We start from the raw sequence: 15,114 nt of genomic DNA on the forward strand, positions 1-15,114 counted from the left end.
CGATATCACTGATGCTCAGGAGATGGGTACCAATGATCTTCTGAGTAGTTTTAATCAACCGCTGCAGAACCCTCCGGTCCTGGGCCGTGCACATCCCAGGCCAGTTTGTGATGTTTCCAGTCTGTAAAAGCTGACAAAAACTTGACACAGGAATTTGGCCTAAAGCTGTATTTTCTGTATACCATATTTAATGAAAATGCCACCGGGCATTTTCTTTGCTGAAAATCTGTAATTATCTCTAATGCTTGTTGGCTGGTTCAGAATGTTCATCATCGGAAATATTTCTACTAAAATACAACAAACCAAACCACATTAATGATTTATTGATGTTCAGTTCTGTGCATCAAGCTGAGCCAAAGTGTCTGGTATAATGTACAACACAGGCAGGCATACTTCCAGACTTTGTTTCTCATGTTTAGAGGCACTCAACAGGCAGTTTCAAACTATACAGGTGTTTTGCTTTTCAGAGAAGACCATGGTATATTTTTCGTGCTGTAAAAACAACTTTAAATGACTATAGAGGCTTTAGTAGGAAACGAATATTTCTGAAAATGGTTAGTGAACTTTTTTTCCTTTTTTAAAAAGGGTGGAACTCTTTTCAATTTTTAACAAGGCTGAAAGAGTATAGATCTTACAGAATGACAGAGAAAAATGTATTGCTCTTCTGTCCTTAATATGTAAAATGTATATTAATTAACATCAACAATTGTGCAATATTACGACTTTGCAAACACCTCATGTTTACCTGGGCTTGAGACTGCTCTTCTTGGCCGGCTGAAGTGGTGAGCACAGCTCCACAGTCTCACAACTATCATCACAGTTTAAACAGCCAGCGCACCTCCCAGGATTTCTTTATTTCTACTGCAGAGAAGAAGGAATAACTCCAGGTATATTATTCTTCCTATCAGGCTCTGCTCATATGTAGAGTTGGAATGCAGCTGGGTATTTGCTGACACAGTCCATTTCAGTGTTTTGGTCATGAAGTATAAAAAGCAGAGAACGGTGCAACCACAGTCTGATTATCAGCTTTGACTGTGTTGCTTATAAAAAGTGACTTGCATACTTCTACAGCCTTTTCAATGAACATATTTTAATACACTAATACTGATGTGGGAGATGACGCATCAGTGGATGTAGTAAGCAAAGAAATCAATAGAGGGAGCCATGCGAGCACAAAATGAAGTTTGAACTGGTTACAAACCAGGGCTGGCTGCTGACATACTGTCGTTTCAGTCTGTGGCATCTCTTCCTTTTTGTATTTTTCTTCTGTTACACAAGTTGCAGCAATGTCACCTAATTAAATTTTATCTTTGCAAGCAATTTTCACAGCAATTCAGTTTCTAATAAAATATTTGAAATTAAACTGTTGGATGCATGGATGTTATAAGTATTAGGTCACCGCTGTGCGTGCATGTATGTTATTTAAAGCATAAAGGACTTCCTCCATGTACTACAGTGTCCCCTAAAACACATACAAAACAAAACATTAAGAAGAATGTGCTCCAAATTAGGCTGGAAATAAATTTAAAATTGACATTTGCCCCGCTGTAGCCAACTATTTAGCAAACTATATATCAACCTTTGAATGGTTGCCTTAGAATTTTGCTGGCTTTGGAGTGCATTTTAAAAATGTATATAGTCTACTTCATAGTTGTTTGTTTAGGATTTGGAGCAATTTCGCTAAATGGTTGTGCTTTCACTCTTCTATGTGTTTTGTCGACAGGGAACACGTTGTATACAGTTCATACGGAAAGCACTAGTGGATTGGCCGTCGGGACAGTTGGGACATTTCCAGGTGGCTTGAGGTCCATTATAGCCTGCCGTTAATTGTCAACCTGACCAGCGGCAGCGATAACATGGCAAGCGTTTTTATAATCTAGCAAGGAGGACAATCGGCGCATTCACGGTGTCCACGTTATCTCTCCATGTGTCTCTCTGCCGGTGAGAGCTTCCACGCAGCAGGCCACATGTTTTAGCCTTTTCAGACAGGGAGCGACCCTCCTCCTGCCAACTCTATTGGATCCGCAGGGTTTCACTGCGCTCCCCATGTGAACAAACAGGCAAACATGCACCATGGCAACAGTTTCTGTGAGCTACTGAATCTCTGCAACTGTATTTTCTTTATAGACTATAGAAAACGTATCTAGTAGAAACGATTGAAATATGGATATGTTTATTTTTGTGCTGGTTGCTTTTTGGACACCGGTGACTGAACACTGTAATCAGTAGTTTTTTTTGTAGGCTACAGGGGTGCTTTTTGGACTTTTCCATTATAGGCCTATTTACTTTCATTGTTGTATGCTAGCTCATGTTCAAATTCAGTGAACATGCGTGTATGACGTTTTTTGATACTTTTGATAAGAGGCATAATCTCGAATCTCATGAAGCCACTCAGATTAAATTTTTTACTAAATATCCAATTTCCAGGATGACTGAAAAGTCTCATACACAGCATCAATGTTGCACAGTAAGCTATATAATACAGACATTTAGACAATATACAGTATAAAAATTATTTCACATTTTATTCTTAGAATACTGTAGTTGAACACATCTAAATATATATTAAATGTAGAAAATATAATATTTAGAATAATAGAAATATTTGAAATGTACTATTTCAACACTGTCGACTAGAAGTTAGAGCAGCGCAAGAAGTAGCTGTTCCTCAGCACACGGTACAACCTCCTCATCCTCAGGCTGTACTTAAACATGTAGGGTCCACTGTAGATGTAAGCAAAACCTGCAGAACAGAGACTCAATGTAAGTTTATGTTCTAGCTAAAGGATAGCTAAAGAATAGTTCAGAATTTTGGGAAATACACTTATTCGCTGTCTTGCCAGGTGAGATGAGAATATCAATACCCCCTCAAATCTGTCTGTTTAATATGAAGCTAGAGCCAGGAGGCAGACAGCTTAGCTATGTATTAACTACTGCATGGACTCCATAACGTTTTTGTACTAGTCATTTCAACCCCAAAATATGGCCCAGGCTTAAAAATACCAAAATGTGAATTGCATACACCACTGAAAACAGTTATGGATATTATGTTGCATTTCTGTCAATGTCCTAAATGTTACACACTGGACTTTGAAGGCAAAAAGTTAGCTTGGCTCTGCCAAATGGTAACAATATCTGCCTACTAACACTTACAGTATCTCAGTAATTATACATATTAATTATATTACACACTACCTGCAGTAATTTCCAAGCAGCCAGCTGAGGCTCCAAGAAGTTATTGCACCCAGCCAAGAAAGAGTCCAGTGCTCGTTTTTACACTGCACTGATTAAACATATGAAACGTAACGTGATAATTAGTGATCTTTACAGTTGCGCCAAATTTGTTAACTTTGGATAGAGTCAGGATAACTGCTAGCTGTTTCCAATCTGTTTTATGCTAAGCCAAGGGTCTCATGCTGCAGCTTCATGTTAAGTGGTCATGAGAGCTGCCAACTCTCACACATTGAACATGAAACTCACGCAATTGACACTTTTTACACGCCCTCACGCTATACATCAATTTTCTCATGCAGTGGAAAAACTAATGTAGCCTATAACTGATAGCATTGACTCAGCATGCTTACACTCTACCCAGCTGATACAACACCGGAAGACGCTGTGACAAGAATCAAGCGAACCCAGTCTGGCGCAGTGAGTGGCAGACAGTTTGTGATTGGATAATGTAGCTGGTAGAGTTTGGCAATATAAAAATGTATAATCTGAAGCACAGCCTTCCTCTGTTGGGAATGTTAGCTGCACAGAGCTGCTGAAATTAATGTGAGGATTTGTGGTGAAGTGCTTTCAGTTAGTTTTGTTTTGCACAGGTCTCATCTATACAGTCCCAAATGGGTTCTGTGTTTGTCTGGCTGGGATTCTATCATATCAGCAGAGCAAGGAACGAACAGCAGATTGTAGGGCAGGGAGAGTCTGAAAAATATTGTAATTTGTGATTAAATGATGACGTTATTCTCATAAAAATCTTTCTCGAGGTGTCAGATTACACAGACGTGGGGACAGATGCGAAAAGTTTTGAACATTCAGTCCAGGGGTTTCTAACTGAATTAAAATTTTAATTTATCCTTGAGGTGAAAAAGTGCCACATTTAAAGAGGAATTTCCCCAAACAAAGTAACAAAGAGGAAGGTATTATATATCGTGAGAGAAATAGAAATACAGAATGCTTGGAAGCTATACACTCACTGAATTATATTCTGGTGTATTTTATATTTTAAATAGTCACCTGCTGAGTTTTGTGTTTCTGTTGATATGGCCTATATAAAAACATTTCCACCATAAGTTGATGCAGGAATGCAGGAAATTCAGTGTTTAATGCTAAAATATTTGCTGGGGGAGGACCCCACTCTAAATATGTTATAAGTACAGTCTCTAGTTTTGACACATAGATTCTGGGGGGAAGACTCCCCAATACATGGTCAGGTTTGGTCAACATTAAGGCTATCATGTCTGGAGGTTGGCAAGTATCCTGATCACACTGATCTGACCATGATTACTGACTTTTTTTCTACACATACATGTGGCTGTGGCAAGCAGGATTAAAGACTGATAACCCCGACCCCTGTGGTGGGATATGACACAGAAGGCCTAAAATGAATTGACCTCCAATGCCGAAGCCCTGTCTCTATTGATGTAACTCTTTCTCAGAAAACTGAATATCTCATGTCAATAGTCTTGACTTAGAAAACTCAGATCAGCTTTACTCACCTCTGTCCTGCAGTCACCTTGATGGTCAGGCCAGGGAAGGTCTGATCCACACGCTTGGGGAATCCCTGGTCCATAGTCCTTTTGGCCTCATCATAACTGAAGAAACAGACAGTAATTAGATACATTAAAGAAGGGGAAAGGTAAAGAACAGCTCATACTGAAATCAGAAATGTATACTTTGAACACACCTGTAGTACTTGTTGCCTACAAAGAACAGAGTCTTTCCAGATTCCTCATCATAGAGCGCTGCATAGATTTTCTTTATATTTCTTGGCAGTCTAAAACTGGTTAGTGTTTTAGGATAGCTAGGTACAGGATCATAGCCATTGAAAGCCCACACTCTATGACCTGCAGGCAGGAAAAAACCGACTTAGTTAAACTTTGAAATGGTGTCAGATTGGTGCCTTGGGAAGATAAGGAGAACACCTTTAAAGAAAAAGATTCTGTCTGATTGTCGGCTTTCATAAGCAGCGTCGATGTTGACGGGGACACTGGGCCAGAAGTTTGTGATGAGACTTTGTTGAGATGTCCTGCTCTGGGGGTAGCTACGCCAGAACAAGCTAAAAACACACAAAAGCATTTTGTTCATAAGCCAGGCATGTTTGTTGAGAAAACATCCTAACATACTTCATTCTTGGATTATTAAGATGTATGAGCATTCTACCGTACAGTATGTCTGATACCTGTCTTTGAAGAAGATCATCTCTCCTCGCAGGGTGGCGACAGCGTCCAAGACCATGGTTGGATCACAGGCATCAGGGGTGGTTGGAGGCTTAGGTCCAGGCTTAACAGGGTCCTTGTCTGGGTTTGGACCTGGAGGTTAAATAAAGTCAGCATCTCATTGCAACAAAGTTGTGTGACATTATCCAAGATTGTGCAGGAGTTCTTTTTTTAGAGGATTCTGGTCATGTTATTAGCTATTTGTTTCAAACAAGCATTGCCAATCCAGCCAGTTAGTACTGACCATAGAGAGACTGGATGCCCTTGACGTCATCCCGGGGCAGAACAAAGGAGTCAGGGTTTCTGTATGAGTACGTTGGGTACATGAGAGCACCAGGATCATGAGAGTGAGACAAGCCCAGGGAGTGGCCAAACTCATGGGCAGCCACCACAAAGAGGATGTAGCCTACAGCAGAAACAGAAACAGTTGTTCTGGGTGAAGACCAGTTTTTCATGTCAAAATACACACAATGGAGTTTGTCTTTAAAATATTCTCATATAGCAGTGGTGGAAGAAGGACACAAAATTACCAAAACAACAGTTAAGAAAAACTCCAGTACATGCACAAGTCCTGCATTATGTAAATATTCTGGACGCTTCTCTGATCTTTTTTCTGAAATATAGTTCTAGATAATTTAAACAGTTATCTTATCTTCAGAAGTTTAAGGGGGGAAATGTTTCTTTGGTTAAACTGTCAACAACTCATACACATCTGAAACATGACAGGAAGCCCCAGCAACAAATTTAAAGCCAGAAAGGTTTGAAATCAATTCAATTCAATAAAATGTTTAAAAATTGTAAGCGTAACATATTGTCAATATAAAATCCAAATCTGAGAAGTAACTACTAGCTACAACTCTAGCCACAACTACAACAAATGTAGCGGAGGAAAACTACTACATCAAGGGCACTGGAGTAAATGTACGCGGTTACTTTCCACCACTGTCCCGCACAGAGCATAAATAACAAACTCACCATTGTTTGAGCGGAAAGTGAACCTCTCATCTTCATCAAAATGAGCATCTCCTCCAATTCCAGGCCCTGGGGCGAAGGCATGGATGGCAAGGGATGTCAGCGGTGCCACTGTTGATTCTTGTGAATCTCAGAGGAGTGACTTTGGCCCAAACCTGCAGTGCCTTCTCTATGGAGTCATCGACCTCTGACACTGGCATGTCAGGTGTGTAGTTCTCTATCCTGTAGGACAGAAAAATAGTCAAGAACATTATTTGATAGACTTCCTACAATTACTGTTTCACACACTTTCTCTCTTCAGATCATTCACCTGTAGGTAAGGCTGTTCTTAGTCCACTTGAGGTTTTCTCCAAAAGTGGAGAAACTGGCCATGTTGACATCTGGAACGCCACAGCGGGGCTTCTTCATCATCTCTAAGGTTTTAGCATCCAGCGTCCCGGTGATCTGGAGACCAAAGAATCGCTGCATCTCTCTAAGCTTATTGCTCACTGGGCTGATCCCCCGTCTGACAGTTGGACCTGTCTCCTCTGTTAGGTTGAAGAATTTCTTCAGGTAGTTCTGCAAAATAAGATGAGAATTTAATCCCTTGATGTCAGTAATGGTGTTTAGGGTTTGTGGAATAATGAAAGTTTCCAAAAAGCACATCTTGAATACATCTTCAATCCGTGAGAAGACAAAGCAAACACTTACCTCTGCAAAACGTTCATCTTGCACAGCAACTTGTGATTTGTGTTTCTATGCTAGAGTCAGTTGTTATATACTTAGCACGATGCACAGACTGCAAGACCTCATGTTTCCTCGGTGAGTGTGATTTGTGTTTCTATGCTAGAGTCAGTTGTTATATAGGCTGAGGAACGGCTGTGTTGGGGAGTGGGCATATTGAGCAACTACCTTCTTGACTCAGTGACTCAATCTATCCATTTATGGATCAGCCACCAAGCTGAAAAAAATCCCCATAACAAGACTGTTATAATGATATGACACATGGCATGTACATTCAGAAACAACAGATTTTAAGATCAAATATTGATCTTTGAGGCATTAACTGGATAAGTAATAAAATAAGTTAAGAGAAAACTAAAATACCAATAATCTTATCTGACAAAAGAAACATAACAAATGTGAGAATGCCAGTCATTTACTTTATCGGTGCTTTGCTTTATATTCATACATACAGTATTATCTGAACAATTAAACAGGAGGAGTTGGCTGTCACTGAATATTTGTTTGTGTTTTGTTTTAATATTTTATTTTAAACATGCTGATTTCTACATGACTAGGTTAAGGTTATATTCTGAGTGATAGTTTGATATCACTACTTAAGTGCAATTTATACTTCTGCGTCAAATCGACGGCGTAGGCTACGGGGCTACGCAGAGGCTATGCCGTCGCCTGACGTGGACCTTCTCTTCCAAAATGTAACGACGTCGAGTCGACGCAGACCGTAAGCTCTGTGATTGGTCGGCTGGGTAGCCTCGCAATGCCTCCGAGCCGACCGGAAGTGTCCAGCGCTTTAAAATAACATTTACTAGCTGCCAAAACGGCGGCTGTAACACAGTGAATCAATATATCTGACCATTGCAACCCGAGCAAAATGACTCGTTTCGCTGTCAGAATGTGATCCATTCAGTCGGTAACATTTGAAAAGGCTAAACCAGCCGCACGTATACAATTTTACCCCTATTTACGTTAGCGGAGCGCTAAACCGGAAGTTAGCCTGCTCGGCCGGCAAAAGTCAACACAATGGACGCTGTAGCGCTACTGCCGACTAGCGTTTGGGGGTGTAATTGTAGAATGACGGGGACACCGACGCACACGTGTATAAATGCCTGGCCTACACAGGAGTATAAATGGGCCTTTAGGTTTTTAAGGCTGTCTGTCGTAAATTCAAAAGGTCCTTACTCACAAACAGCCTTTTCTAACCCTCAGGCTACTGTTGCAACTAATAAGACGAGGCAAGTGCCTTGTGAGCAAACACAGACAAGCTGTGTCGTGTCCCACGACATGGAGTATTTGTAGATGCCACAGATTGATCATCATGCTGTACAACTTTACTCACCAACCACTTAACAACAGCTTAATTTTATGAGAACATTAAGGAATTCCGTGAAATATTTAAGGCTACTTTACTGCATACAAAGGACCTGATTGTTTTTCGATTGATAGAAAAGTTGTGCATGTTTCCTAACTAGGTCATTTTCTATTGTTATGTAGATCTAAATATATTTGAATTTGTATTTATGTGTTTATTTATGTAACATTTGTACTTTATTGTTAGTGCAAAACCACATTGTGGTCGCTGTTTCTTAACACTGAACACTGGGAGGAGCAGTACTTTGTTCATTGTGCAACTTGTGTCTCAGATAAATTAACACAAATTAGTGCAGACAGGAGTGATGAAAGAGTTTGAATGGGCCTGATGGAACTCATAGCATGGATCATCAGCCAGTACAAGCACAGCCAGAGATGTACACACAGCATTAGACATTAGCATTAGATTAAACACCAAATGACCCAGCAGATTAACCGAAGTCCTAACAGACCTCATGAGGACTGAGTTAATGCTCAGAGGTCCATTCAAACCAGCACTGGATTGTTCTTACTTTAAAGAGAGAGGGTTGTGGTGAGAGCACTGTGGTGTCAGTCATGACTGTGCAGCAATGGTAAATTGTTTACATGGCGCACAAGTCAGGTAGGAGGGCCACATAGCAGAATCTTGCCTAGCGCCTCAGGGAGGTCAGGTCGGGCCCTATGGAGATACATGCTGGTTTCTTTAATGTTGCATAACAGTGAATATATTTTATGCCTCCTTTATGTAAAACCCCAAATCCTTCTACCTACTAACTATTGATGGTGATTTTGGTTATAGTTAGTCATTTAATTAATAATCAGAGTCCCAAATTGATAGTTCAGAATAGTTTACAAGACGGGAACATTATTCTATATTTTTTTCTTAAAGTAACAAGCTCAAACTCATTGTTATGGTACACTGACTTTTAATATGGCGCTATCAGTGAAGCTTTTAATGGCACAATGTAGGATGGAGACTCCTGCTGGGATTTCTATCGCGAGAACAGCGTTATGCTTACGATACCATGTCAGACATCAACAAAGGCTCTTCGGCAAGCTAGCTATAAGAAGCTAGCTTGGTATTCTCTCTGTGGATATCATGGTAGCCTATTGAAATTGTAAGGATTTCTGCAAAGTTAGCTCAATTTTGGAGACCTAACCATACTCGAAAACTCACCAAATGAAAATTCAGGAGTGGCGAACATTTTATGGGTTTCACGCATGGGCATGGCAAAATGGCTCGATGTACGAAATTTTTGTGGTATGTGTATCATGTCTAGACGCACACAAAAAAGCCTCTTGGAGACATTACCTAAACCCAACAGGAAGTCGGCCATTTTGGATTTAATGGTCATTTTTGGCGATTTACACACTCCGTACTTTAACGAACTCCTAGAGATTTGGTCCCACCGACTTCAGATTTGTGCTGTGCCCTCTAAAGGCATTGACGATGAAAAGTTGTTCTATCTGTGGATTTTCGTCAATGGGCGTGTCCGTGGCGTCGATGACTCGCCATGAAACAGGAAGTTATTGTAATTTCAGTGTACGTGCTCACATCTGCACCAAACTGTACATCTAGGATGAGAGTCCACTCACAGTCATAGCGCCACCTGCTGGCAACAGGAAGTGACCTTTAACGAAGCAGCCCCCGCCGCACGTTTGACCTACACCTACATGGGCGTGTCCGTGGCGTGGCGCCAAAGATCAACTCTTCGCCATGACACAGGAAGTTGTTGTAACTTCAGTGTACATGCTCACATCTGCACAAAAAATTTACATGCTTGATAACTGTCTCACCCCAAACACATCTACACGCCAATATTAATTTTTAGTCATAGCGCCAAGTGCTGTGTAACACCACAAAGGGGAAACAGGAAGTGACGTATACTGCCTTCACACAGCGTCCGAAGCTCGTAGCAAATTCACAGCCACACCAGCAGAGCTCCAGAATATGCAACGCTACACGTGCGAGGGCCTACCCAACACTGCTTGCAGCTTTAATTTATTAGATGGCTTCCTATGTCATTTAAAGTTTTGCCTGCTTGATGTTTGGCTATGAGGGGCCGATAGAGACATTATTCAGAATTCAAATACACGTACTACTCCTCTCACATACACAAATGAAACACATTCACATTCTATTCTGAAAACCTTGTAAATATACATAAATAGTATGGAGTAGTGTTGAGGATGAATATGAATTAGAATTTAAAAGTCCCATAGCTTGGGGGAAAAGCTACTCTACAGTTAGGAAGTGCAGCAGACAGTAATTTGTACATGCTGGCAGGCATTCTTTGTACCCAGAAGTAGATGTTACAGGAAATTTTCTGCATTTTTATTGCCTGTGGTTCTCAGGAAAGGGCATATCATGCAATTTACCTACTAAACACAATGCTATCTATTCCTGCTGGGGCCATCCAAGCATGGGGGCGCATGTTTATAATATTCATGGAATGAAACCTAGGTCTGGTCTGTTTAAAAAGCAATGCAAACCATTGCCTTTCCAATGTGCGTAGGTATTTTTAATGTTTCTCATTGGAGAGTGATTGCAACACTAAACAATGTTTCTGTTTATTTTTTGTTCCAGGCTAAATATTCACAGTGTGAATTGAAATCTTTGCATGTAGGCAATGCATTCATGTACCATACAGTGCCCTCTCACCCATAAAAAATAGGGCTCCCCTAAATGTCATGGTGCAAACATGTCATGATTGGGCCTTGCCACCTCCTCTGTCCCCTTGTTTCCTATTTTACCACTCCCTGTCTCTGTCAGATTTTGTGTGTCATGTCCTGTCTGTGTGTGTGTTTGTGGGTGTCTGGCTCTCTCTCCCCTGGCTGTTCACCACCTGCGGCTCATCCTGCAATCAACCTCCTCAGTGAAATACACCGGCTCTTCACCCACTCCTTGCCAGTTCGTCAGTAAACCTTCAGTGGTAACTATGTTGTGGCTGATTTTGTATTGTGATCCCAGAGAATAGAGTTTTGTCATCTGAACACCCTTTTTGCCTGTGAGTAACCATTGTGTGTCTCTACCTGCCAGAGTTCTTTTCCTGTTTGAAGAAGCTGCCTGCCTGCCTGAAATTGTTTGCTGGAGGACGCAGCCCACCAAGCCAGAGCTTGTCTCGGAGCCCTCTCACCTGTCTGCCCGCTTGCCACACCTCGGGTTCACCTTTTGTTTACACTGTAAATAACTCTGCCTCAGTTAAGAGTCCTCTGCTTTGAGTCCTTTCAGCCACGCCTAACAAAACACTTCATGAAAACTAAATCAAGTTAGTGTATGGACAACAACATGAAGCTGACAGTAAATAGCAATTAGTTTCTTTAAAAAAACTGACAAAGTAAAAATCTAGGTTCCATCTCACACAGGAGGAGCCCTCTACTGGACTCTATGGGTGCTACCTCCTCCTATCACACGCATGTACTCACACACTGAAAATTTGCATACTGTAACTAGCTTAACAAATGAATGTGAACTTATGTGTGTACCCTATGAAAAGTCGTGTCCTCACTGCTTGGCATCGTTTTTCCTTCAGACGGACAGTGAGCCGCCCACTTACCTTTCACTTCCATGGATGGAGTCACCGCTCCTTGAAACCCGCCATCGGCCAGATTAATAACCTGGTCCAGGATGTGGCCACCACTGCTGGGCATGTGATGTATCTGGCCACAGTAGGTTCACCACATTGGGGGGCCCACCAGCCCCCCTGTGGCTGGGGAAAGAAGCTGCCGCTGAAATGACTGGCTGCAGAGGGAGAGCAGACGGGCCCCTCCCCTCCAACTCATGTCCAAGCCACTGTGTTCATAACATGTTGTGTGCTGCTTGTGACTGTTGCGTCAGCCACCTGGCTGAAGGCTTGGAACAGAGGTTTGGACCCAAAATACAGAAACATACCAGGTACTGGTGAAGTTTATTGGAGCACAGTGACATTTACAGGAGATGTGAGCAGTCCAAAAACACAATGGTTGAATAATCCAAGGTGTCCAACAGAAACTAAATCCACAAAGGCACGAGAAAAGCTGAAGTACATAGGTATGGAGAACACTAGGCATGAACACGTGAAAACAACAATGAATTGGCACAGAATGAAGGGGCAAACCACTTAAATACAACAGGTGAGGGAGCAACTAATGTGACACAGGTGAATCCACTAAAGCAATCAGACAGCCAACACAGGAAGCCAAGAGAGACAGTGACACATGAAGCAGACAAAACTACAAACTAAAACAGTCAGTAAAGCTCACATTATACACAAGGCATGAAATCACAAAATAAAACAGAACACAGGTGACTTGGGTGCATTGCTGACAAAACCTACCAAAGCAAGAACATAGACAGATACAAGTACACTTAAACGAATGAACAAAAGAATAAACTAGACTACAAAACCCCACACATGAAAGACTAAACATAGGGAAAAACAGGAACACAAAACCAGAACACAACCTCCCCACCAACCCCTTCCCAGTAGTGTTGAGATGACCGACAACACTCTGGTCATGACATCAACAGGGTGATCGGCCGTGGTGTGTTCAGGAGACCATGGTCTGCTTGGATTTTTCAAGACTTAGGCTGTGGTGCGTTCAGAGTCACCACGGCTCGATTACCCCCTTGGGTCAAACTTCCATTTATGGAAGACTTGACGGCGGTGAGGGCCAAGCTTTTCAGCATTTCATCCACAGAACTCCTAAGCTGACAGCATGTACCCTGACTCATTTCCACATGGAATGGAGTCAATGGAGTGTATTGCAACAATTTTGCTGTATCCCACCATTTTTCCAGGGCATCAAGGAAGCCAACCTGTCCTCTCAGGAGTGGGTGGACTTCCTGGCCACCAAGATTCAGGAGTTGTTCCGATGCATGACATGCAAAAGGGTCTTTACTCCACGTACTTCCTGGTCCCCAAGAAAACTGGGGGCTTCAGACCCATCCTGGATCTCCACTACCTGAACCAGCATATGAGAGGTGAGGACAGTCCAGGTGTTAGGATCTGGCTGAATCAGATCCCTCTTGGTCATGACAAACCTCTAGTGACCTGAGAGGGGGGCCTTCCTGCTTTCTTACAGTGCAGACGCTTTGCTGCTTGCTCTTGCCTCTGCTTGCATTTTTTTGCTGAAATTTTTTTTTTTCCTGCTAGAAATTATGAGCAGTGGCTCTTGGATACTTTTAAATCACTGGGACTGTCATTTATTCAGATAAAGTAGGCAATTGCCATACTTTAAAGACTTTAATGATCTAAGGACTACGCGAGTGTGGCCTATCAATAGCACTAGCCTGTACCGCAGTGACTGGAGTTATAGCTAATGCTAATAAGCAACGAGATGCCACCCTTCTCCACGGACGACTGTGGGGTTTTGTTCCTTGGCTGGGTTTCCCTCAATAATAGACCAGAGACACAGAAATCATTAAGTCTGTATCTTTAGATTTTTCAATAATTTATTTACATAAGGAAAAAGGTACAAAATATGACAACGATAGTTAATATAGATTACATAAAGTTATAATTAAGGAAAATAATAAATAGAATAGAAAATGAATTGCACTTGAGATCACTTTAGCCTCCTCAAAGGAATCTCCTACCAATATCCTAAAGATTACTCAAAACCCTCAAATTCACTCAGATTATCCTTCTAGAAATCATTTAACATTAACATTCTATTAATATTTAATTATTCAATGATTTAATTCCTAATTCTTAGAGAGATTATTGACCCAATTTTGCCCGGAGACTCATCCTTCCCCCTCCCTGGAATCAAGTCTACCAGCCACTCCTTGTTAACTCAAATATAAACCCCCCAAAATTACAGCCACGTACGCAATATGGCGGATTTCTAACTGCGTAATTTCTCCTAGTATCCTAGGTTCCTGTGTTATTAACGTTCAACAAAATAAGTCATTAATGTGATATCCCCCTTGAGTGGGTTTCCAGGAAGAAATTTCTCAACTCCCAGAAACACACGAACCTTCTAAACTTTTGGTTGGCAACATGGTTTTCACAAGAATTCAAACATAAGACAGAGTTTAGGCAAAACAATATCATTTGTTGGTTCTCTTTACATGGATATTCTTTAAGTGCACATACATTCAATATAGCCACCTTGTGATAATGTGATTCCTTCCTTATCCTTATTTATTTGTAGAGCACTTTTCAAAAACAAGTTACAAAGTGCTTTAACAAGTGTAAAGAATAATACAAAAACAAAAAAGATAAGAGCATGAAAATTTAATATAAAATTAGTAAAATACAATAAAATAAAAGGGATAAAATAAAGTCAAATAAGATCGGGAAAGGCTCTCCTATAAAAGTATGTTTTAAGAAGGGACTTAAAAGAGTTCACTGACTCAGCCGACCTGATTTCCTCAGGCAGGCTGTTCCAGAGCCTCGGGGCCCTGACAGCAAACGCTCTGTCCCCTTTAGTTTTCAGTCGAGACTCTGGAACAGACAACAGACCTCTGCCCGAGGATCTCAAGGTACGTGCTGGTGCGTATGGGACTAAAAGTTCAGAAATATAACAAGGCGAGAGGCCATGAAGAGCTTTAAAAGTGATCAATAGAATTTTAAAGTCAATTCTAAAACATACTGGGAGCCAGTGTAATGAAGCTAAAATAGGAGTAATGTGGTCATATTTCTTT

The 15,114-nt window shown here is 41.2% G+C and overlaps 1 protein-coding gene, 1 long non-coding RNA gene and 1 pseudogene across 2 annotated transcripts in view; 1 reads left to right on the forward strand and 2 right to left on the reverse strand.

The window, feature by feature from the left end:
- LOC123963788 overlaps window positions 1-7,205 on the reverse strand; it is a 63,192-nt gene extending 55,987 nt beyond the window's left edge. The window contains 1 exon segment of the mRNA XM_046040833.1: window positions 7,104-7,205. Within this exon segment, the coding sequence (XP_045896789.1) occupies window positions 7,104-7,205 (102 nt within the window).
- On the reverse strand, window positions 2,675-6,983 carry LOC123962652 (annotated as a pseudogene).
- A 4,068-nt stretch (window positions 7,206-11,273) lies between the features above and the next one.
- On the forward strand, window positions 11,274-12,959 carry LOC123962656. The gene is made up of 3 exons (XR_006823031.1): window positions 11,274-11,416; window positions 11,524-11,666; window positions 12,017-12,959. It is a non-coding gene; the product is annotated as an uncharacterized LOC123962656 (long non-coding RNA).
- Window positions 12,960-15,114: the final 2,155 nt, after the last annotated feature.

This window comes from Micropterus dolomieu, linkage group LG23 (genome assembly GCF_021292245.1).
Source record: "Micropterus dolomieu isolate WLL.071019.BEF.003 ecotype Adirondacks linkage group LG23, ASM2129224v1, whole genome shotgun sequence".
Taxonomy (NCBI): Eukaryota; Metazoa; Chordata; class Actinopteri; order Centrarchiformes; family Centrarchidae; genus Micropterus; species Micropterus dolomieu.